The sequence below is a fragment of the Tiliqua scincoides genome, chromosome 2, assembly GCF_035046505.1.
Source record: "Tiliqua scincoides isolate rTilSci1 chromosome 2, rTilSci1.hap2, whole genome shotgun sequence".
Lineage (NCBI taxonomy): Eukaryota > Metazoa > Chordata > Lepidosauria > Squamata > Scincidae > Tiliqua > Tiliqua scincoides.
This window is the reverse complement of record NC_089822.1, coordinates 98,543,139-98,565,542: the sequence shown is the minus strand read 5'-3', so window position 1 is coordinate 98,565,542 and position 22,404 is coordinate 98,543,139. Positions and strand designations below refer to the sequence as shown.

At 44.1% G+C, this 22,404-nt stretch overlaps 1 protein-coding gene and 1 pseudogene across 1 annotated transcript in view; both read left to right on the top strand.

Moving 5' to 3' along the window:
• Nucleotides 1-22,404, top strand: part of LOC136638593 (stimulated by retinoic acid gene 6 protein-like) — a 54,131-nt gene continuing 31,727 nt past the window's right edge. Inside the window, exons 1-4 of the mRNA XM_066612630.1 lie at nt 1-227; nt 17,985-18,069; nt 18,742-18,842; nt 20,763-20,905. Of these exons, the coding sequence (XP_066468727.1) occupies nt 202-227; nt 17,985-18,069; nt 18,742-18,842; nt 20,763-20,905 (355 nt within the window). The 5' untranslated portion in view covers nt 1-201. The remainder of the gene's footprint in view (nt 228-17,984; nt 18,070-18,741; nt 18,843-20,762; nt 20,906-22,404) is intronic.
• Nucleotides 7,271-7,390, top strand: LOC136642887 (5S ribosomal RNA; annotated as a pseudogene).

The window sequence follows — 22,404 nt, the reverse complement described above, 5'->3', positions numbered from 1 at the left end:
GCCTGTGCCCGCCCCGCCTTGGCGATGCTACAGGCGGCGGGGGAGACCCACCCAACCCGCTGAAGCGGCGAGGATGCAGGAGTGGCAGCAGGCGGGCAGGACGGAGAGAGAGGCAGCCGCGGGGGAACTCTCGTTCTTGCGCTCGGCCAGGGAGGGCGTCCTGTGGCCCCCTCGCCTCCTTTAGCGCGGTCCAGCGAAGCCATGGAGGACTCCGAGGACCAGCCATGGTGAGCCTGAGCGGGGCGCGTTCCTCGCAGGACTGACTGACTGACTGAGTTCCAAGCCAGTCCTGCCGCCTTAGCAGAGGGGAGAAGTTGGAGCGCGCGCGGTCTGGGATGGGGCAGCCAGCCGGAGGGCGCCTTCCCTTCGCCCGGCCGCTTTGCTGTGGCCAGGGAAAGGGGGGGGGGAAGCGAGATCGGGCTGCTGGAGAAGCCGAAGGAGAGGGACACAAAGAGGTGGAAAGGGCGGAGGGCCAAGCCACGTGTGGGGCGCAAGGGACACCCCTGCGTCGAACAGGCGCCCCTTGTCTTGTGATGCTTTGTTTGCCTGGTGGAGGAAAGGCTCTGCCAACATCAAAACTGACTTTCTCCTGTGTGTGTGAGTGAGAGAGAGTGAGTTTCCCCTCTGTGATCTGACGAGAAAGCAAAAAATCTCACTCCTCCTTCTGTGCACAGTGGCTCCCAAACTGTGGGTCACGACCTGATTTTGGTGGGTCGCCAAAACTGACTCGCTGACAGCTACTTAGGAAAGCGTATTGAGCCCTAATGGAAAAAGCAAGACTCGCAAGCAGAGCCCCGGCTCTTATCGAAGGCCAGGAGGAGGGGAATGCAAGGCTGCCAGAATGGTCTTGAGCCAGCCAGCAAACACTCCAGAAGGTGGTCCCTCCACCATAGGAAAAAGGATTAAAACAGAAGTTTGGGTGGCTGTTAAAAGCGAAACCTTTATTTTGTAGTCTCGCAAAGCTAGGTGGGTCCCAAGAGACTGTTGTTTTAAAAAGTGGGTCCTGGTGCTAAAAGGTTTGGGAACCACTGGTGTACAGAATTCCATGAAATCATGAGGCAGAAGTTGGTTCCTGTTTCCCAATGCCTTCCTGTTTAGCACAGACATCCATCAGCAGCATGGGTAAGGAATGGAAATAGGCACACCTCTGCTAACTGGAATTGGTGTGGAGCCGCTCCCAGTCATGCCCCCAAGGTATTGGGAGGCTGACCTTATGTGAAATGTCTCAGAATTGCCTTTGGCCCAACACTTTGGTTTTGTACAAATGTGTGTGCGTGCGTGTATAAATAAATATATAAAATACATGTTTCCGCTTAGAGTATCATTTTGAGGCTTTGTCTCTTTTAAGAGACGCTTTCCCTCTGATAATCTTACAGCTTTATCACTGGCACACTGATCCCTGCCAGGTGATCTAACATCATGCCTACTCTAAAACTTTATTTTTGAGCAAAGGGCTGCCATATATGATACCATATATATTTTTTCTTTGCCAATGCATCCAGAAATAACTGGAGATTTACACCCTGAAAGAATTAATTGGGCTCTCCCCCAAATAATGCACCACAATGACTGAGAGACTGTTTAAATAATTCATGTTTGTTTGTAAAATGTAATGTGCGTTGTATCTGTGTATACACACAGGTGTGCACTTATACATATATTTGTGTACTATTTAGGTTTATACTCTCTACGATTTCTGTACAGAGTTCTCACCTATCAAATGTTTATGCCTAATAAAGGTTTTGTTGACTGACTGAGAGACTGTCTCCAATGTCCAGATTTCTAAGATCAGATCTAGCCTAAAGCTTTGCGGTAACATCAATTTTATCTATTGATTTTGCTATGTAAACTATTTTGTGAAACTTTTTTGTTGAAAAGCAGTACACTGTATCAATATTCATCTTCCTCCTTCTCCTCATCAATTACTCTTAAGTGAGTTGCCCCTATGCAAAGCATTGTCAATGTATGTATGAAAAGGAATGGAAGCGTTATGCCTTGAAGTAGGCTTTAGGCCACCCCAAAGGATAGACCTCTGCCACTAGGAGACTGTCCTTTTCCAGATGCTGGAGTCTTCATTTTTACGTTTTGCACCTCAAAGGATGTATTTTTGCATCTTGTTTATTCTCTTATGAATATGGATTACAGAGAGCTGTAGCTGGCTGGAAAGGTACCTCAGTATGCACCCATGTCAAGCATATTTTAAAATGCTGTCCCAGGGCCCAATCCTGTCCAACTTTCCACTGCCAATGCAGCCATGCCAACAAGGTGCATGCTGCATTGTGTTGTGCTGGGGCCATCCTGGAGACCTGCTCAAGGTAAGAGAATGTTTGTTCCCTTACTTCAGGGCTGCATTGCAGCTGCATCGGTGCTAGAAAGTTGGATAGGATTGGGCCCTTAGTAAGAAATCTCTATGATACAAAATAGAAATTTCCACTCAGCAGAGAGGTGCCATCTGGCAAGTGTGCCTGCATGACAAGCATGCAGTTGTTTCCAAATGTCATTCGCACATTACATTTTTAGATGTACGATTAAAACAAGCTCTTAATCTTACATGTATAAAACATGCATGACATGATGTAGAGCAGAGGTTCTTAACCAGGGGTCTATTAGTGGGCTTCAGGGGGTCTGTGAACGAGGTGCAAACAATTTTTGTATAATGTGTTTATGTGCATTTTTCTGAGTGCATGGAAGAGATCCATGGCTGTCATTTGATTCTCAAAGAATTCCATGAGTCCTAAAAGGTTAAGAATCACTGATCTGGGAAACACATGAAACAAGTTTGAGTCTGCAACTGAAAGGTCAGCAAGGGATAGAATGGTTTCTTTTGGTCATCAGTATATCTCTTAACCTTTTGTGTTATTTGCTTTGAAATATACTTCTGTTTCCTCAATCCAGCCATGTGTTCTGCGTGTGCGAAATCTGAGGAAGTCCAGTGTCCATATTAGCTTCCTGAGTCATTTCAGTAGAGGAATCCAGCTGGTGCCATTGGGGTTTCAATCCTAGACACCAGTGGTTCACAAACTTTTTAGCACTGGGACCTACTTTTTATATTGACAGTCATGGCCAGAAGTGACATAATCAAGCAGGGAAATCACCCCATATGACAAAATCAAATCAAATTAATTGAGGCCCAAATCCTAACCAACTTTCCAGCACTGGCATAGCAATGCCAATGGGATGTGTGCTGCATCCTACAGTTGGGTGGCACTCATGGAAGCCTCCTCAAAGTAAGGGAATGCTTTTTCCCTTACCTTGGAGCTGCGCTGCCTTTGTATCAGTGCTTGAAAGTGGGTTAGGATTGCATCCTAAGTAAATTAGGAATTTACAGTAAGTTTAAAAGTTTACTTAAAATAAAAACCCTTCCAAGCAGTTGCTGATCTTTAAAAAAAAAAATTACCCAAACCAAACATCCCAAAGGCTTCAGTCCTATCCACACTTACTGGGAGTAGGCCCAATTGACTATAATTGTTAAAAGTACCATATTTTTTGCTCCATAAGACGCACCTGACCATAAGACACACCTAGTTTTTAGAGGAGGAAAACAAAAAAAGTATTCTGAACTAAATAGTGTAATAAAATATTTAATAAACTATAACAGAACAACATTTGAACTATGTAAAGTGAACAGCAGTCAACAGTGGCATTAAGAACCATTATCACTGTCATTAACAAATGGAGAGACTTAAAGGTTTGAGTACTCTAGTTTTCTGGAAACCCCAAGAACTCATCATCGCTAGAGTCAGAATTTATGACGCTCACAAAAGCAGATGCGCACAAATAGGGGATCACATTATCTTTCTGCTACAATGATGTTCTGCCAAATTCTAATCCACTGGGCCTCATGCCCGCTTAAGGCTGATCAGTCCCCCTTGTGCAACTCACCAGTGCAGCAAGCAAAAGTGAGTCCAGTTCCAGTCCACAGATGCCAAGTAAATCAGTCCCATCAATCAGAGTTGCCAAATCAGAGTCCAGAGCCAATAAGCCAAATTACAGTCCAAGGTCAGGTTCCAGGTAGGTTAGTCAAATCCGTCAGGGTATACAAGTCTAGTCACAATCCACAGTCAGATTCCAACTTCAATAAACCCAGTCAGTCTCCTACCTCCAACCTGCACTCCTTCTCCAACCCACAAACCCTTTCTGCCTCAGGTACTCCTTATATCCCTGAGGGCCCTATTGCCTTCCAGTGGCTGCAGCTGTGCAGCACACTCTGCTGGATGCCCAGGCCTTACCCTTAAAGGGGCCACTGCTGACACCACATCTACCTCCTCGCCAGTTCTTCTGTGATTCCAATACAAATGAACAAGTGGAAAGTCCAACCACAACTTGAATTCTCAAGACACAACAAACCTCTGGATTTATGGTGGGAACCTAGCCTTACCTGGGGCTTGTGTAATAAGCAAACGCTGGCATTCTGACCAAGGAGACAGTTTTTTCTTTGTGATGGGGGGGGGGGGCTTACATTCAGATGCTGGATGAGGTGAGTGAAAGCGCCCCTCCCCTGCTGTGTGAGTGTGTGTGGGGGGCAGAGCATCTGTGTGTGTAAGAGAAGGGGGCAGCCTGTGTGTGTGTGAGAGAGGGGGGAAAGTGTTTGTTTTGCAGAGAAGTTGTGATGCTCCAGGCTTGGGGTGGGGGAAAAGAGAGGCTGTGATGCTCCAGGCTTGGGGGGGGGGAGAAGAGTCTGTGATGCTCCAGGCTTGGGGGGGGGGAGAGAGAAGCTGTGATGCTCCAGCCTTGGGGGGGGGAAGAGTCTGTGATGCTCCAGGCTTGGGGGAGAAGCAAGAGTCTGTGATGCTCCAGGCTTGGGGGGGGAGAGAAGCTGTGATGCTCCAGGCTTGGGGGGAGAGAGGATGTGATGCTCCAGGCTTGGGGTGGGGGGAAAGAGAGGCTGTGATGCTCCAGGCTTGGGGGGGGGGAGAGAGAGAGGCTTTCCTGGGAGTAAGCCCCCCTGACTCTAATGGGACTTACTTCAGAGTAGGCATGCACAGGATTGGGCAGCAAGACTGCCACCCCACCCACACTTTCCTGGGAGTGAGCCCCAGTGACTCTGAGACTTACTTCTGAGTAGACACTTGGGCTCTGTCCGGTGCTGCCACAGTCCCGGCGGGCGCTGAGGGAAGGCAGGAGCCCCCGGCCAGCTCAGCCTCTGACTTCCTGGGGAAGCCGAGCAGAGCGAGGGGGCGGGGCCAGGGCTGGGGATGGAGTTTTTTTTTTTTTTTTGCAGTATTCACTCCATAAGACGCACACACTTTTCCCCCCACTTTTTGGGGGGGGGGAAAGTGCATCTTATGGAGCGAAAAATACGGTATATACATATTAGCCTGTTAAAGGTACAGATCTGTAACATTTCCCCAAATGCAGTCACATACCATGGTAGCATCAAAGTATGGTAGCATCAAAATCTGTTAAAAATAAAATACTCATTGAAATGAATGGGGACCCACCTGAAATTGGCTCACGATCCATCTAGTGCAGGGGTGTCAAACTCGTTTCATAGCAAGGGCCAAATAGCATTCATGATGCCTGCTGAGGGCCGGAAGTGATGTCTTTAAACAGGTCATAACCAAAAATAAGCGCTTTTTCTAACTTAGGAACTCATTAGCTGCAAATGACAAAGAGAAATATTCAAATCTTGATCATATTTCAAGATATGGGAGAGCCCAATTTTCATGTGGGCTGCCCTTTCAGCAGTAACACCTCAGCACTGTTCAGCAGCTGAGAGCCTGAGGGCCAGCTAAAAAGCTTCCGCAGACCACATCTGGCCCCCGGGCCTTAAGTCTGACACCCCTGATCTAGTGGGTCCCAACCCACAGTTTGAGAAATGCTGCTCTTTTGGGACCCACCTAGGTTTATGAGACATTAAAAAAACTAAAAAGAAATATTACAAGTAATATTTATGTCTTTATTTAAAAAGGCAAACCATTTCTCTTAATGAGGCAGCCCTAATGAACTTTTATGAATGTTCTTTCCTTTCACATTTCTCCCCAGAAAAATAAAAAAACAATTTTTTTAAAAATTCTTCATTAGGTAGCATCAACTAAGACACTAAGGTACAACTAAGGTAGCATCAACTAAGACACATTTATCTCTCTGTATTTACAGATACTTGCAAAGTTTACAGTTTGGAAAATAGCTGCTGAGCTCTTTTGCAGGGCAATTACTAGCTGTCTTGCAAACTCCAGGAGCTGAGGTGTTTGCAGGGTAATTAGCAGCGATCTGATGTTTGAATAACCTCATGGCTTGAGGCAGTTAGGGCCCAATCCTATCCAACTTTCCAGCAGTGGTGCAGCTTCAATACAGCCCCAGGGTAAGGGAACAAATATTTTCATCCCTTGAGGAGGCCTTTGAGACTGTCTTCCCACCACTGGATGCAGCGCATGCTCCATTGGCACAGCTGCACAGGCACTGGAAAATTGGATAGGATTGGGCCCTTAATTATCTTGTAATTTACCTGTGTTAAGATTGGAGGCTCTGCTCCACACTTCAAGACCCACCAGAAATCAGGTTGCAACCCGCCAATGGGTCCTAATCCACAGTTTGGGAATCACTGCTATACTTGCTTACCTGGACCATTAAATTCAGTGAGATTTACATCTGAACAGACATGCCTGAGTAGACAGTATCTCTTTTTGTGTACCTTCTTTTCAACTGTTTCAGTCCTGATACAAGACTGTAGTGATAAAATTATACAATAATATAATGATACAATTTACTGGAACTTAATCCAAACTGATTGCAATTTTCCTTTTACAATAATTCATGACCATGCTTCTCAAATGCAAAATGAATTTTCCACAAATTCAACATACAGTATTTTTTTTTTACATTTTGTGTTTTATTTTGTTATAGTTTATTTTTATCATTAGAGATGTGTATTAAATTGCATTGTAATAGCTTACTGTTAAATCCAAGTGGAAATAATATGGATAGGCAAATAAACAAACAAAGTATCCATGTTCTATCAAGGTAACTAATTTTTTTAGGCTGCTTGATCCTGAAGGCTGTAACAAACACCCTGTAACAAACTCTCCGCCCCACAACTAAACAGAATAAAATGTATCCCATTCGTTGAAATTTCCCCAGTAACATTCTGATTGTGCCCTTGAAGCCAGTCCAAATATATAGCTCTTACAATTCCCATTTCCGAAGTCTGAGTAAGGGCGGAATTACCAGTTATCTTGCCAATGCATATTGTTGTTGTGGATATTATTAAGAATATTTATATATTGCTTTTTAATAAAAAAAATTCATAAGACAGTTTACATAGTTAAATAAATGCAGCAACTGTTACCCTGCATGTGCCTGATCTCGTCTGATCTTGGAAGCTAAGCAGGGACAGGCCTGGTTAGTACTTGGATGGGAGACCACCTTGGAATACCGGGTGCTGTAGGCTTATACCATAGTCTTTCGAGACTGAAGGTTGCCAACCAAATGAAACAAATGTTTTCCTGTCTCAAAAGGCCTCCTAATCTAAAAAGATGAGGAAGAAACCACAGTAAACAACCATGGGAAAGACTATGCTGGGGTGAAGAGGGACAGTTGCTCCCCCCTGCTATATATAAGAGGACCACTACTTTAAAAGGCCACTCTGTTGATCGCATTCCAAGTGCCTGGTATTTCATGGTCATATGGGCAGTAATTATGAAGAGCACTTAAACTGGGAGTAATTTAATCTGCTTATACTCCTCCGCCATATATTCATCAGTCCCTGGTGTCTTTCTTATTTTCAAGTTTTGATGGTCTGCTTAGCAACTAGGCCTTAGCAACTGGGAAATTCGTTATGCTATTTTGTTAACTTGGGCTTTTGATACTCAGGAAAAAAAATCACCAAAACAACTTTTTCCAGATGAATGGGAACTGTAACAATATGTAAAGAAAAACAATATTCATTATACATTAACATGGATACTTTTATCATTGTCCCATCTATCTTTTAAAAAAAATAACCAACACTAGTTCAACTTGATTTAGGTTTTTGGTTAATTTTTTGTTTAATTGTCAGGCAGCCTAATTCTAACCTGCACTGGAACAAGCAGGCCCAGTGGCCTGTGCTGTGTCCTGTGCAAGGTAGGTGCTGGCTGGAGGGCAACTCAGGGTAAGGAGATATTTTCCCCCTATGAGTAAGGCCCCAACCACCCCATGGGACTACTTGGATCTGCACCAGCGAAATTGCTGGTGCAGATCCGAGCAGTCTGTATAAGGCTTCAGGGCCCAGGAGTGGGGGTTTGGATTTGGCCTGCACTGCTGTGGCTGATTCCACCTTCCTCCCAGACCTGATTCTCTCCTGTTCTGCCCTCCCCCACTTAGAAACTTCCCCTTCCCGCCTTCAGAATGCCCTCTCCCATTCTCTTCACTGCCTTGCCCATTACTGGAGTGGATCCGCTGTTCTTAGACCAGCACAGGCCTCTATGCCAGCCAGCAGCGGACCTAGCACTGAGTAAATGGGGCAAATGCGACTCTAGAACTGTGTGGGAAGCCTCATTGAGGCTCTCGATGTGGTTGGAAACTGTACTTCCGGAAGTGCAGTTTAAAACCTTCTGAGGCTTCCCCAGTCAGTCCTATGGTTGTGCAAGGCTCCATCATGCTCCAAAGGTGGGGGCAGTGGCTTTGCGCATGGGGGCAGCATCTAGTGGGCGGGTGGCTTCACAGACCTTTGAACCGGGACTGAGGAGGGGTAAGTCTGCTATTGGTGCCAGCTTATCCAACTCCAGAGTTAGTCATGAACATGCTTCATAACACATTTGTGAAACTCATGGGCCAGCATGGGGGGGAGGGGTGTCTAGTATTATTATTATATAATATTATTTGGAAAATATAACAGCCCCACTGGATCAGGCCATAGGCCCATCTAGTCCAGCTTCCTGTATCTCACAGTGGCCCACTAAATGTCCCAGGGAGCAGTGTGTGCCTGCATTCTGTGGTTGGGGGGGTAGTCATGGAGACCTTCTTAAGGTACGGAGCATTTGTTCCCTTTCCACAGGGCTGCATTGCAGCTGCATTGGCACTGGAAAGTTGTGTGGCCTGCTACCTGCCTCAAATACTCCCCCCGTAAGCAGGTAAATCCAAACCTGTAAAAGTTATGAACAGGCACAGTCCCTGTACAAGAGGGGAGGGGAGGAGAGGCAAAGAGAGTGTGTATTTTAGGGGAAAAGCTTGTAACCGTGTGTAATCTACTGCTTCTGGCCGACAACTTGAAAAATTACTTAGCTAGCTAACTGCAAATCAGTTTCTTGGTTAAGTTTTGAGAAAGTCTGCAAAGCTTTACAATGTGCTAAAAATAAGTGAGACCGTTAGCAATCTCAGACTGGTTGTGACATGGGAAGAACCACAAGCCCCATGTCCCAAGGAGCAGGGAGGGGGCAAGGGGTGAGCGGAACAGAGTGGGAAAATTACCAAGAAGTCTGCTTGTTTTTTTAACTTTTTGTTTGAGACTTGATTGAAATGTATAAAAGTGTAACACCACATTGAAGGGGTGCTTCTGGATTTCAGCTGTCTCCCGGAGGTCTCACAAGCACACTTTGGGGAAATAAAGAACCTTCAATCCTTCCACTTTCAGTGTCTTGCTTATTCGGCTCAGTGGCACTGGACAAACCCACATTTGTCTACCAACTAGCGCTGCCCTTTGGGCAGTGGTAGACAGTTGGATAGGATTGGGCCCTATCAGCATTGGGAAGTAGCAAGAGTAGCAGCTGCTTACCACCTGTCCAGTGATGGTATGCAAAGTGGTGAATGCACTGGACAGTATCTGGCCAAAAGCTCCCCTTGGTAACCTTGGCTCCCACCCTTGGTTCTTTGAAGCCTTTGGTGCTAGGTGATGCTTATGTACTCACAAGTGGATAGTGGCAAGCGTCAGCCGCAGCTGTTGTGCAATGAGAGGGAGTTGCCTTTTGTGGTGGTGGAGAGGGGACAATTCAGAGATGGTCCAATCTTCCCAGGAGAACCTGATCCACTACTGCGGGAGGAAGTAGTGGATCCATGTAGCTGGAACCATGGCTGTTGCCCAATAATGCTATAATAACTGTAGTTCAGTATGGAGTGCAATGGTTAAAGAACTGCTGTATTACAAGCAAAACCCAGATATATGTAATTTGTCTGGTGGGACAGCTCACTCATGGAATGTTAGAGTTGGAAGGTGCTTTGGGCTTTGGAGGTCATCAAGTCCAACCCCTTGCTCAGTGCAGGCAGGCTACAAGAGGCTACAGCTTGTGAAACATTTTTTTTTTTTCTTGATGAGTGACACTGGTCAAAATTTTTAGTACATTTTGTTAAGGTAAGATGAACATTCTTTTTCTGGAACTGGCCATCCAGATTCCTCTGGGAAGTTCTTGAATGAGATTTGAAGGCGATAACTCTTGTCTCCAGTATCAGTTCTCAGTGACTTACAGTACTTATTTTGAATGCTGAGATTCCTTGTTGCTGCTAGGACAATATTTATTCTTATTCACTAGAATCACTGTCTCAGTATGTGAGGCTGACTTGTTGATATAAAAATTTCTGAATTGACACAGAAGTTCATATAAATACTAACTTCTAAATGTTTGAGTGAGTGAATGAATGAATAAATGAATCATAGGAGGATATTGGTAAGTGACCTCTGCATAGCCTGCTGAAGCACAAAAGTTGCTAGTGGAGCTCTCTTTAGTGCATTCAGGATAGTCTCCATAGAGACTCATGAAGTCTGAATAACAAAAGTGCAACAGTGGGGTTTAATTTGCTCTATTTTCAAGTAGCTTGCAGTTGTGGATTCAAAGGAGCTCAACTTGGATTCTGAATTGGCAGCCTGACATGGCAAAAAAAAAAAAAAGGCACCTTGGAGAGGATGTTTGTTGTTTGTACAGCTTGCTAGCTGGTATTGACGGAGATCCTAGAAAATTCAGATTTGAGCATAAAGGAAGCAATGCTAGCAGGAAGCCACAAAAGGAGATAGGGAGTCATGGGATCAACCTCGATCCTTGTTTGGACAATGTGTCATAGGGCAGCTACAGAGCTGGGACCTGGTGGGCTTGTCTGGGGTCCATGCTCATGCAAGGCCCATAGCTTGGGACCTGTCCAGCTCTTGGGACTATTATTGCCCATTGCTGCTCCCCACCACCTCCTGGCAAGTCAAGGCCTGTAGGGATGCTTACAAGGTGAGCGTGGTCTCTGTAAACCGCTTTGTGAACTTTTAGTTGAAAAGCGGTATATAAATACTGTTAATAATAATAATAATAATAATCTTTTCCTTCCTACGTAGCCATTATACAGTTCCTAGATGTCCTGTTTCCCAGTGTTGCATCAAGGGTTGGGCATCCAGGAATTGCTAAATGGTACTAGGAAAAGAAATGGGCTGGTCCACTGCAGTTCCCCATTGCCTCCTGGTAAGCTTCCTGAGACCTACATGGCTTATTGGGAGCAGCAATAGCAGAGGACCTCCTCTTCCTCTTCCTCCACAGTCATTTACAAATCCCATCTGACTCACTTCTTGACTCAGCATCAGGGCTGAGGGCAGCTGGGAATTGTAAAGTGACACCAGGGGAGAAAGTGTTACCACACCTGCTCAGGGATGTGTAGGGATGGTGTTGCCAACACTGCTCTTTCACATGTACACCTGTGACTTACACGTGCCATGCGCACATACACAAATACCTGAAATTGGGAAAATTGGCAAGCCAGAGGTCAAATCTAGCAGTGAGACAAGGTTTGGGATTGTTGACATGGATGAGCAGGGCAACCAATCTCAAAGTGCCTCAAAATTAGGCTAACAGTAACCACAAGACAGAGCTTTTCAAAGAAAATAGTTTATTAAAGAAATAATTTTTTTGGGGGGGGGAAGAGAGAGAGAGAGAGATCTAAGGGGTGAAATCACTTATCCTAGTCTGCTGGTTTGCTTGAGTGTGAAGTCCTTCTTGAACAGCAAGGCAGGGCTGCAAAGTTCTCAGGTTCTTCCAAAGTGAAATGCTAGGCTGTACTCCCCCACTGCCTCTGGGGTGAACAAACTCTTCTCTGTGTCTGTGTCTTCTGTCTTCTTCTGTCTTGTCTTGTTCTAAATCTGCTTCCAGAGCAGGGAAGTTATAGGACTTTTCACAAAGGAAACAAAGGAATATCTGCAGGACAAAGGAGTTTGGAGAGCTTCTTGCTGAACTTCTTGACTAGAGAGTTTTCCAAGAGGACACACAAGAGCTTGATAGCCCATCCAGGAAGTTCTTGCTGAACAATAGTGTGACAGGGTGTGTTATCTCAGGTGGAAGGACTTCTTGGCCTAGAGTCTGAAAAGGAACTACTGTACCTAGTTGGGGAATTGTAATTCAATTTAACATTCAGGCAGGACTTGTTCTTGCTAGCTATCCTTTGTCAGACCTCAAGCACCCAGATTTAATCAACCATAGAGGGGTCTTTCCTTGGGAGCCAGCAAAATTTCATCCCTTTTCACTTCTGGGAGGCCTGCTCAACTCTGATACCAAGATGGACACATGTTTGGGGAAAGAGGGTGTTTGTAACAATGGGCCTCCACATGTACTTCAAGCATATGCATCAAAGCAGTGGTTCTCACACATTTAGCACTGGGACCCACTTTTTAGAATGAGAATCTGTGAGGACCCACTGGAAGTAGTGACATGACCGGAAGTGACATCATCAATCAGGAAGATTTTTAACAATAATAGGCTGAAATCCTACCCACACTTACCCAGGAGTAAGTCCCATTTACTATCATTGTTTAAAAAATATGCATAGTAGCTGGTTAAAGGTACAGGTCTGCAACATTTCCCCAAATACTGTCACATACCATGGTAGCATCAAGTCTAATATATTAAAAATAAAATATTGAAATGAATGGGGACCCACCTGGAATTGGCTCGTGACCCACCTAGTGGGTCCCGACCCAGAGTTTGAAAAATACTGCATTAAAGGATCTTTGACTGTTGGTTGTGGCACAGAGGGAACTGGTGTTTTTAAAAGGGGGAAAGGGGAGAGAGAGTTTCCAGAATAATAATAATAGGATTTTGCATAGAAAACAAAGAAACAATTGATCATATACTTAGTTCCTGCAAGAAGATCCCACAAACCGATTGTAAATATAGACATGATACAGTGGCTCAAATGATCCATTGAAATCTGTGTGCAAACTGCATTAAAACAGTTAATAATTGATAGGAGCATAGACTAGAACAAGTGATTGAAAATGAAAAAGTGAAGATCTTGTGAGATTTTCAGATACAAATGGATACGGTTTTGGCACATAATACACCAGACATTACAATAATAGAAAAAATAGTGCATCATTGACATAGCAGTACAGATCCAAACTTGCTATACACGGATTTTTTAATACATGGATTTGACTCAACATGAATGGCCACTGCAAATGAGAAGGAATGTGCTGATCCCTGGAGAAGGGGAAAAATGCATCCCTTTTAAAATCACAGTTTAGAAAACTGCTTTTCCTACTGTTGTAGAGAGACAGTCATGCAAGCAATTACAGGTATAACCTAATTATCCATGGATTTTTCACCCGTGAAAATTAAAGGAAAACAGTTGTTACAATACAATAATACCTTTATTGGCATATAGAAAACAGTTGTTTAACAATAGCCTCATTAATGTGAGAGAGGGCAGACAGCTGACAACCCATCAATCATTCTTTCTCCAGACACTTGGCTTCACTCTCAGGCAAGCGACCCCTCCCTTCCCCCTGAGCACATGAAAGAAAGATAATCTCTTTGCTCTGGGTGAAGAGAGGGGTCCCTGGCTCAGTGAAGCCTTTCTAAGTGCCTGGAGAGAGACTAATTGATGGATTGTGTGCCTCAGGGCCTCCAAGAGGAATTCTATCAGGGGGTGCAAAGTTTCTTTGGGGCCCCTTCCCAAAGAGGGAGGGGGTGAAACAGAGTGGGGGGACAATAGGGGTCGGCACCACTTCTCCACCAGCTGTAGCCCTGTAGTTGTGTCCTTGAGCTCCCATCCACTCCTTCATTGTAGGCAGATCCACAAGCCAAAGAGCTCCTGGAGCAGGCCAGCTTCCTCCCAGATGTGACACTGTTAAGGAATGTATGCATTCCTGGGTCTGGTGTGTATGGCTTTTGGCAGTAGTTGCTGCCATGTGCATCCCGTGTGGGCAGTAAGTCTGGGTGAGATTGAAAAGTGTAAGATCCCAGGAAATTTCTGGTCCCCCTCCTTTGGCTCCTGGGCCCCCCTTCTGACCCTGGGCCCAGGTACAAATTACCCCCTGTACTCCCCTCTCCTAGGCTGTGGTCTGCCTAATGACTCTGTCTTACATCACAAAGGTCAGCAAGGCTGTTTTTAAATCACTGAGCAAAGGGGCATTGTTTTTGAAATGGATTTGCTTTAATGCAATTTTTGCCATCCATGTGAGTTCTGGGAATGGAACCCTCACTCAACCTGTACCAGGCAATAGTGTTGGCAACCTTCAGTCTCGAAAGACTATGATATCGTGCTCTGAAAGGTGGTTCTGGAATATCGCCTGAAAGGTGGTTCAGGCGATAGTAGGATTGATGAAAAAGAATATGAAAAAAATCAGTAAATATTAGGATCTAAAAATTGAAATCCAAAGATTATGGCTCAAATCAGCAATGGTTATCCCAGTGGTGACTGGCACATTAGGTGCAGTCCCAAAAATGCTTGAATCACATTTAAAGCATCTGAACACTGGCAAAATGACTATGGGTCAAATTCAAAAAGCCACCCTGCTTGGTTCAGCACACATTATTTGCAAATATATCACGACGTCCTAGGCCCCACCCGACTAGTAATTAATGCCAAGTCCAGCTAAAGAACCGGCAGCTGTGTCATGAGAAATAATAATAATAGGAGGGAGAATAAAAATAATTGCAATATGAGATGCAAAATAATAAGAAGCCAAACAATAATTCAACAGAGAGGCAAGTGGACAAACATATACTAGCAATCCTACTTAGTGTTCGTTCGCTCTCTCTCTCTCTCTCTCTCTCTCTCTCTCTGTATTTTAAACCAGAGAACAATTTTAAAGGAAGTATGATATTTAAAGCAGACAGAGAGAGACAAAGTGGGGGTGGGAGGAAGGGTGTGCTTGGTTTATATGGAGGCCGGAAGAGGGAAGCAAGAGGGAGATCAGAGAGCATGCTGAGTGGAGACATTCCATCATACTGTGATTATTAACTGGTTTCAAGGGAGCAAGTGGTATTTAAGGAAAAATAAGCTCTAAGTCAAGGGAGAAAAACTTAATGTGAGGCCCCAAAAGCAGAGAACATGGCCAAAGGAAGAAGGCAAGTTGATGGCTTGATCCAGACAATGAATTGGAAAGCGGAGAGGAACAGGGAGGAGGCTGGGCACAGAGAGCTTTGCCCAGCGCATCGCAAACTCACCTGACCAACACTCCAGTGCTGGAACCTGTAAGTGTGTTGTGGTGACGCATTTCACCTCCCATGATATCACCAGCCACTCACTTGTAGGTTGTAAGGCTGATAAGGAGACTCAAAATAGCGGTAAGGAGGCCAGGGCAGGCAGGAGGGCTTTTTCGAATGTGCAGTTTTCATGTGCATCAGCTCTGCCCGCCATGCCTCCTTATTGCTATTTCTAATCTCACACTGTGGTCTTGCTGCTCAGCTGGGGGTGTCTCTTTGGCAGGGAGACGGTGGCGTGAGCCTCCAAGCAGCGGCACAAGACTCAGTGTGGTGGGCAGAGCCTCAGCACGCAAAAACTACACACTACAAAAAGTCCTCCCATCCACCCTTACCCTCTTAATGCTCTGAGACTTGTACTAGGCCACCATTGCTGTGGCAATGGGGAAAAGCAACTCCAAAACATTGGATAACATTGAAAATCTGGGGATTCCTGGGGGCAGAAAAGAGGAAGAGGATGAAGGAAGCAGTCAGCATGGCCAAGGTTGACTGGGCAAAGGGAGGGTTGAGATTTTGTGGGGCTCAGGGGAGTATTTCAGTGCAAGAAAATTGGAAGTGAGACTCCAACCACAGAACAACAAAACACAGACACCTTTAATCACTACCAAGCAGGAAAGGAGGGACGGGAGGGTTAAAGCTGAGTTTGATCAAGTGTGACCCCCTACAATTGCCAAATGAATTGTGGGAGCTGCTGCTTTGCAGTTACATCAGGTGGGGAAAGGAGGAACTTGCCTCTCTTGTTCTCTGGTTTCACACCTTAAAGCTTTTTCAACAGCTTCTGAGAGGTGCCTGACGCAAAGTGGAATATGGCTCTTGTACTTGAATTAGAAATGTAGGAGAGGGTTTTTCAGCAGGTGCAACTTTTAGCACCCTAGCACAAGAAGAGGTATGGTTGCTGGAACTGGAGTTTTACAAGGCATTTTCAGCCACCAGCAGGTCAAGTTGGATAAGTGTTTCCAGCTGGTATTCGAGATAAGTGTTCTGCTGGTATTTAACTCCTCCGAAGATCTGCCTCTGACTTCTGCACTCTGCTTTCTCACTGCCTGTTTGGTACTTAACCTAAGGGCTTACATGACGTGACATTTAAAAAGCATGTTTCTTTGCACGTACTTGTAATCCGACCAAAAATGCGTTCTGGTTTCTGGACACACAAGAGCCAAGGTTGTGGTGTCACCTTGTTAGTTTTCTCTGTGTCCCCTCCTGCTTTCATAGTCTCCCTTAAAGGTACCTGATGTTGAGAAGCTGGACAGCATTTCGTAGTCCTGGACTAGTAACACCCAACCTGTGTGTGCTAAGGCAACAGGTGCATTCAAGTGCTGCAGGCAGACCAAGTGTGTGAAGTGAAACAAAGCAGTAGCCAGCCTTCCTTGTTAGGTGGGGCAACCACATTTCTAGGTGAGGATTCACATACGTGAATGGGTAAACAGTGAACTGATCCTCAGAACAAATACAGACTTACATAATGGGCTATGTAAACCTCAGTAGGGCATGCATGGCAGTCTTGGGGTATCTGAATCCCTGGCTTGAATAAAATCTGTCCATCTAACGGGAGTTTGCTCAGAGTTTTTGTTCCTCTCGCTTCTTAATTAAGAGGGCAGCAAGAGAGCAGTACAATTCTCCTGTCCTGGAGAGAAAGGGGAAAAGCTGCTCCTACCTGCTATATTCGTCAACAACAAGGTTATTTGGGGGGAGGGAAGAGAAGACTGTCTGGCATAAGCTTATGTTTATGTGAGGAGGAGTGCCTTCATTCAGGGATGGTCCAGCCATGAAGTGAGACAAGGCAAACTGAGGGCCCAGTCCTAACTAATTTTCCAGTGCCGATGTAGCCGTAATGCATCCCCGAGGAATGGGAACAAACATTCCCTTCTGTTGAGGAGACCACCATGACTGCCCCAACTGCAGGATGCAGAGAGCACCCTGTTGGCATGGCTACATCACTGCTGGAAAATTGTATAGGATTTGACCCTGCCTCAGGCAGTTGATGGGCACAGATAGGTCACTGATGGAAGCAGGAATCTATGTGGCCACCTCACTTAGCCCCCATTTGCTCCCTTACCTGGTCCTTCCTTGCTCTGCTGCTCCAAGGTTTGAAATAGAATACGAGAGCAGGGTGGAGTAAGCAAATGGGGAGAAGGACATCTGCTTCTGTCAGCTTCCTTGATTTTCTCCATTCTGCCATGCTATTTCAAAGAAGAGGCAGGTCCCCACTGCTATCGTATTTTCCTCCACTTGCTCATGGAGGAGGAGGCAAGCAGGTGGGCTTAAGTAGTCACTGCCACCATTGTTGCCTCTCCTTTCCTCTTCTGCTTTGAAACTGAAGCGAAGGAGGTGGGAAGTGCACATGAACAACTCCTGCATGGGGGAAGAGACAGCAGTGGGCTGAGGGAGGCATGTATGTGCGTTTTGTATCTGGTTACAAGGACCGTGATTTGTATAACACCTATCTAGAGCTACAGTGTCTCAGCTCTCAGATCTTTGGAGAACACTACCCTCGATGTTTTTGGCACGTTGATGTCGTGGAAAAATAGATTTCTGAAAATAGAAATTTTTGGGGGGGGGGAATCTGTGTACAACTTTTACATGAACCTGTTATTTCCTTTTGTATTTCCTGATCAGGGATCCAGAAACAGTTTCTCAAAATACAACATGTAAAAGTTTAATGGACATGAGTCGTTTTCTGCATTATTCACTTATTCCAGCGGTAAGTAGAAATTTTTTGACTTCTTGATGTTTCTTGATTTTGTACATCCTCCCACTAGATCTCCAGTGAAAGTCCTATTTGCTGAAAGGTAAAACTCACAGTTACCTGATCTCACTGGATATAATGAGTGGTCACGTAGAAAGTGACTCTCTTTTTCTGAACTGCTGAAAATCCCAGGCCCAGATGGCATGTTATGTTAAATGCATAGCTGTTGCCAACCTGTGTCCAATGGTCAGTTGAAGATGATAGAGGATACAGCATTGTTGCACTCAAGAGTTTCCTCACTTTGGTGGCTACCTTGGCAGAGGGCCAGAAAACTCTGAGCAAAATATTGTTAAACTAAACATCATTGGGGAGGAGATGTGTGTCAGCAACATCCAAGTTTCAGAACCAGGAGACACCAGGAGATCAAAGGCAGAGGGGAAGATTGCAGGAAAACCCTGTGACCAAAAATGCACTAATGTTATATGCACCCTAACAAATGGGCAAGGTGAAAATGTGTCCTTCTGGATTTGATAGCTTGGTGATTTCCAAAGGGCTCTGCCCTCCTTTGCCCATGTGAGAGTGGAACATCTTTATATGTGAGTTGTTGAGACCATTATCTGCGTTGGCTTCTGGAGATTCATTGATGCCTTTGTTATCCCCTTGGCTTTTTTATTCTTGTGTGTGTAGGTCATCATCATTGTGGTGCTGTCCTGCCTGGAAAGGCGAACCAGAAGATGGTATCTGGATAAAAAATTGCACAAGTATAGTGGATGTGGTGGATTTGTGATGTGAGTCAGAAACTTGCTTTCCTGCTTCTGCTTTAAGTCAACCCAAAGAGAAAAATTACACCAATCCATCAAGAGTGATCCATGAGTTTCAGCAGGCTGCCCTTCTAGACTTGTCACCATGCATGCAGGAGGTGCAGACTGATCCATCCAGTCCCTTCCTTGCCTTTCTAGCAGAGTAGGCTCCTTGTATAGAATGAAAGGAGAAAAACCTTCCAAGTTTGTGAGGTGTAGTCATTGTTGCAGGACCAGAGCTAGCCCATTCATGAAGTCAACTGAAACGGTTGCCTTCGGCAGCAGATTGATGGAGGGGCTATCCACTGTTATCTCTCCACTTGCCTCCACTGTTCCCTTCTTCTTTCCACTCTCTGGATTGGAAAAGGAAAAGGTGGAAAAGGAAGTGTGGAGGAGAGGAGAGTGGTGGACTACCACATTACCTATGAAGAGCCTGGTACATCACTGGGTAACGGGGCAGCATTTGGCATGCCCTCTCAAATGCCAGGAGGTTTGAGCTGGCCCTGCCTTGATCAATAAATATCACCACCCTGGAGGAAACTTGCACAGTGCCATGATGGAAGCATGCTTTGTTCTTCTTTCATCACAAGAGGCTAGTCAGTGGAGCTAGGGCACAAAGGCAGTATAGTTTGACCTATATTTTCCACATTCACTCTGCCACATGACTGGGCTGACTTTAAGGAACTGAAAGCAGATTTCCCTCCTCCTCAATGGGTCATCAGGGCTGTGAATAATGATTGCCTCTCTGATGTGGGGAGAGGGAAGACCACTGATGTGTGTGCTCTGGTTCCTGTACCCACTGCCCACATGCTTTCCTTACTGATCCATGAGGCAGAACTTCTCAAGCCATTTTATGGGAGTGATAGGATTAGCCTCAGAGATGAGTGCATTGCTCAAACTGCTATTCCTACTTGCTTCTCCACAATTCATTCTTCATGGCATGCATGCTGGAGCATTTATCTTTCTCCATTACTCTTCATATGTTGCAAGGAATGATAGGATGAAATGTTTTATGTAGCACTATCCGGTATCACTGAACAACACACAATTTGCCTCTGAACGGAAAACAACTGATCTGTACTAATTTCAATGTGCTGAACATGAAAATGACAATGAAATCTGTTGATTTGCTCTAGTTTAGGAGAAACTCAAGACGATGCATACATAGATGGTGGGAAAGATGCAGACATTTACCAGTACATGTCTATGGAACTGTCTGTTGTAGATCTCTCACAAACCATGGCATAGCCTATTCTGCATTTTCCTTGTCATATTCATGTTCAGCACCTCACAATCTATAAGAATTGACTAATTTAATCCTGGGGGCATGACCTTTATAAAAATTTGTTTTGCAATGTATTCAAAGCTCTTCACATACCTTATTTAGACCAAAAAAAAAAAATCTCTGTAAAGTTTGTCAGTATTATCCCCATATTACAGAATTGAGGGATTAGGGAACTGAGAGAGAATGGCTTGCCTTCAACTTTGTGGTAAGCTTGTGGTGGAAGTGAGCTTTCAACTTCCTGATTCCTACCTCCATTTTTTAGCTGCTCTTTTCCCACCAGTCCTGAGAGGTCTTTCTGTTTTTGTGTTGCTATCCTATATTGGGAAGGTTTTTGCATGTGCAGATCTCGCCTCAGTGTTGTTTTCATAGCAGTGACATGATTGTCACTGAGACTTAGTATTGTGAATGGCAATTTTTCAACCAAAACAACTTCTGTGATCAGTAGTATGGCAAAATATGGGATTTTGTCCACAAGTTGGAAAGTCAAATCAAATGGTCCCCATGGCAACCCCCCCCTTCTTCACTAAGTGATAACACTTCCAAAGTGAGGAGAAAGTAGTATCCAGCTGGTTACATTTACTGCCCCAAATCCCATGACCTTTTTTAATTTTTTTACTTCACAGACCCTTTGATTTTGTCAGGGCATTCAACAACCGATGGTCATTTGGGTTTGCATTTGGAGCAACTGTGGACAAACTGATGTTCCTGTTTACAAAAGAGTACGACGAAACAATTCCTTTTAAGATAATCCCTGGCTGGGCTAAAGGTAAAACTTGTGATTAAGAAACAACAGGGGGGGGAACACTCATTATGTCTTCTCTCATATTTCAAGACTGGCACTATTCATGTTTCCACTGTCATCTGTAACTTGGTGACTCTGGGTATACTGAAGGCAACTTCTGCTCTGCTCAGAGTCAAATGCACTGTCCCATCATGCTTGCTAAGAGATTTGGGTGGGGATGGTTAAGGGCAGTGCTTCCCAAACTTTTTTGACCCACGGGTTCCCTTGAACTACTGGCCATTTGGCTGCAGCTCCCCATTACATTACTCTTGAGGTGGGGTAATATATATAACAACAATTATAACAGTTGTTTAATTGGTTAAGAAACAATACAGTATTATTTACTGTAAAAAATGTTTTAGCCACACAACAACTGTAAAAAAATCTTATGTAGAAAGATTTTTTTAATTAACAGGAAAAAGCTAAATAAATCTAAATTTATTTCCAAAATCCTAGTAAGTAGTGCTTGTTTTTCTTACCTAACTCATCAAATCATGGCATTATTTTTGAGATTGCAACATTCATTTCTCCCAGAAATTCCCTTTTTCTTCAGAGGAACGCTTGCTTTTTAAGAAGAAAGCAATCATCTGTCAACTTCCAGGAGCTATCAAATATGATCTCAGAAGGTCCCAATTTCTTCTCAGCTCAAAGTGAAGGGAATTCAGAGAAGTCAAAATTCTTCTGGGATTTGAGGTGTGGTCAGCACAACATTCCCCAACCAAGAAAGAAAGATGAGATCATGAGAGGCAGGCTGAAAAGCACTGCAAGTCTTCCATTTTTAAGATTAAAAAATCTGTATTTCTTACAACTATTTTTAGTTCCTTCTTCCACACCCCAAAATACACCTACACACACTTTTCATTCTCACAAAAGTAGAGATGTAAAATTTCCGGAAATTTTGAAGCTTGGAAAAATCCCCAGTTTTTTTCCGTGATTTTTTTTTTAATGGAAATTTTTGGAAAAATTTGAAAAAAATGCTACATTAGCACTTTTTTTTTCTTTTCCAGATTGAAAGTCATTTTAGGAACATAAAATATGACTATGGACAATTTGACTTGGCATAAAATTATCACAACTAGCATATTAAAAATATAGTGTATCCAAACAATTATTACAAACAGAATTTACTTTTTAAATAATATTTATTTGTAATTGTTGCTCTATTTGTTACAATCTCCTGAATTGTTTACTAGTTTATGTGGAACAGACAAAAAACCTCCATAAAACATTTTTAAAAATCCAGAAGTAACAATTATTCATATTTCCTCTCCATAGTATTACATTTTTTTAAAAAACCTATTCTCATAAAAAGAATTGAAGAGGGGGGAAGTGTATAGAAGGGAGTGGGACTAAGTTTCAATGAATGGGCATGAAATTTTATCAGAATCATTTTCTGAGCTGCAATTATCAGTATCAGTTTCAGTCTCTGCTTCTGCAGCTCCTCTGTTGGGTCTGTCTTTATCACAGTTATTATGGACTTCTAA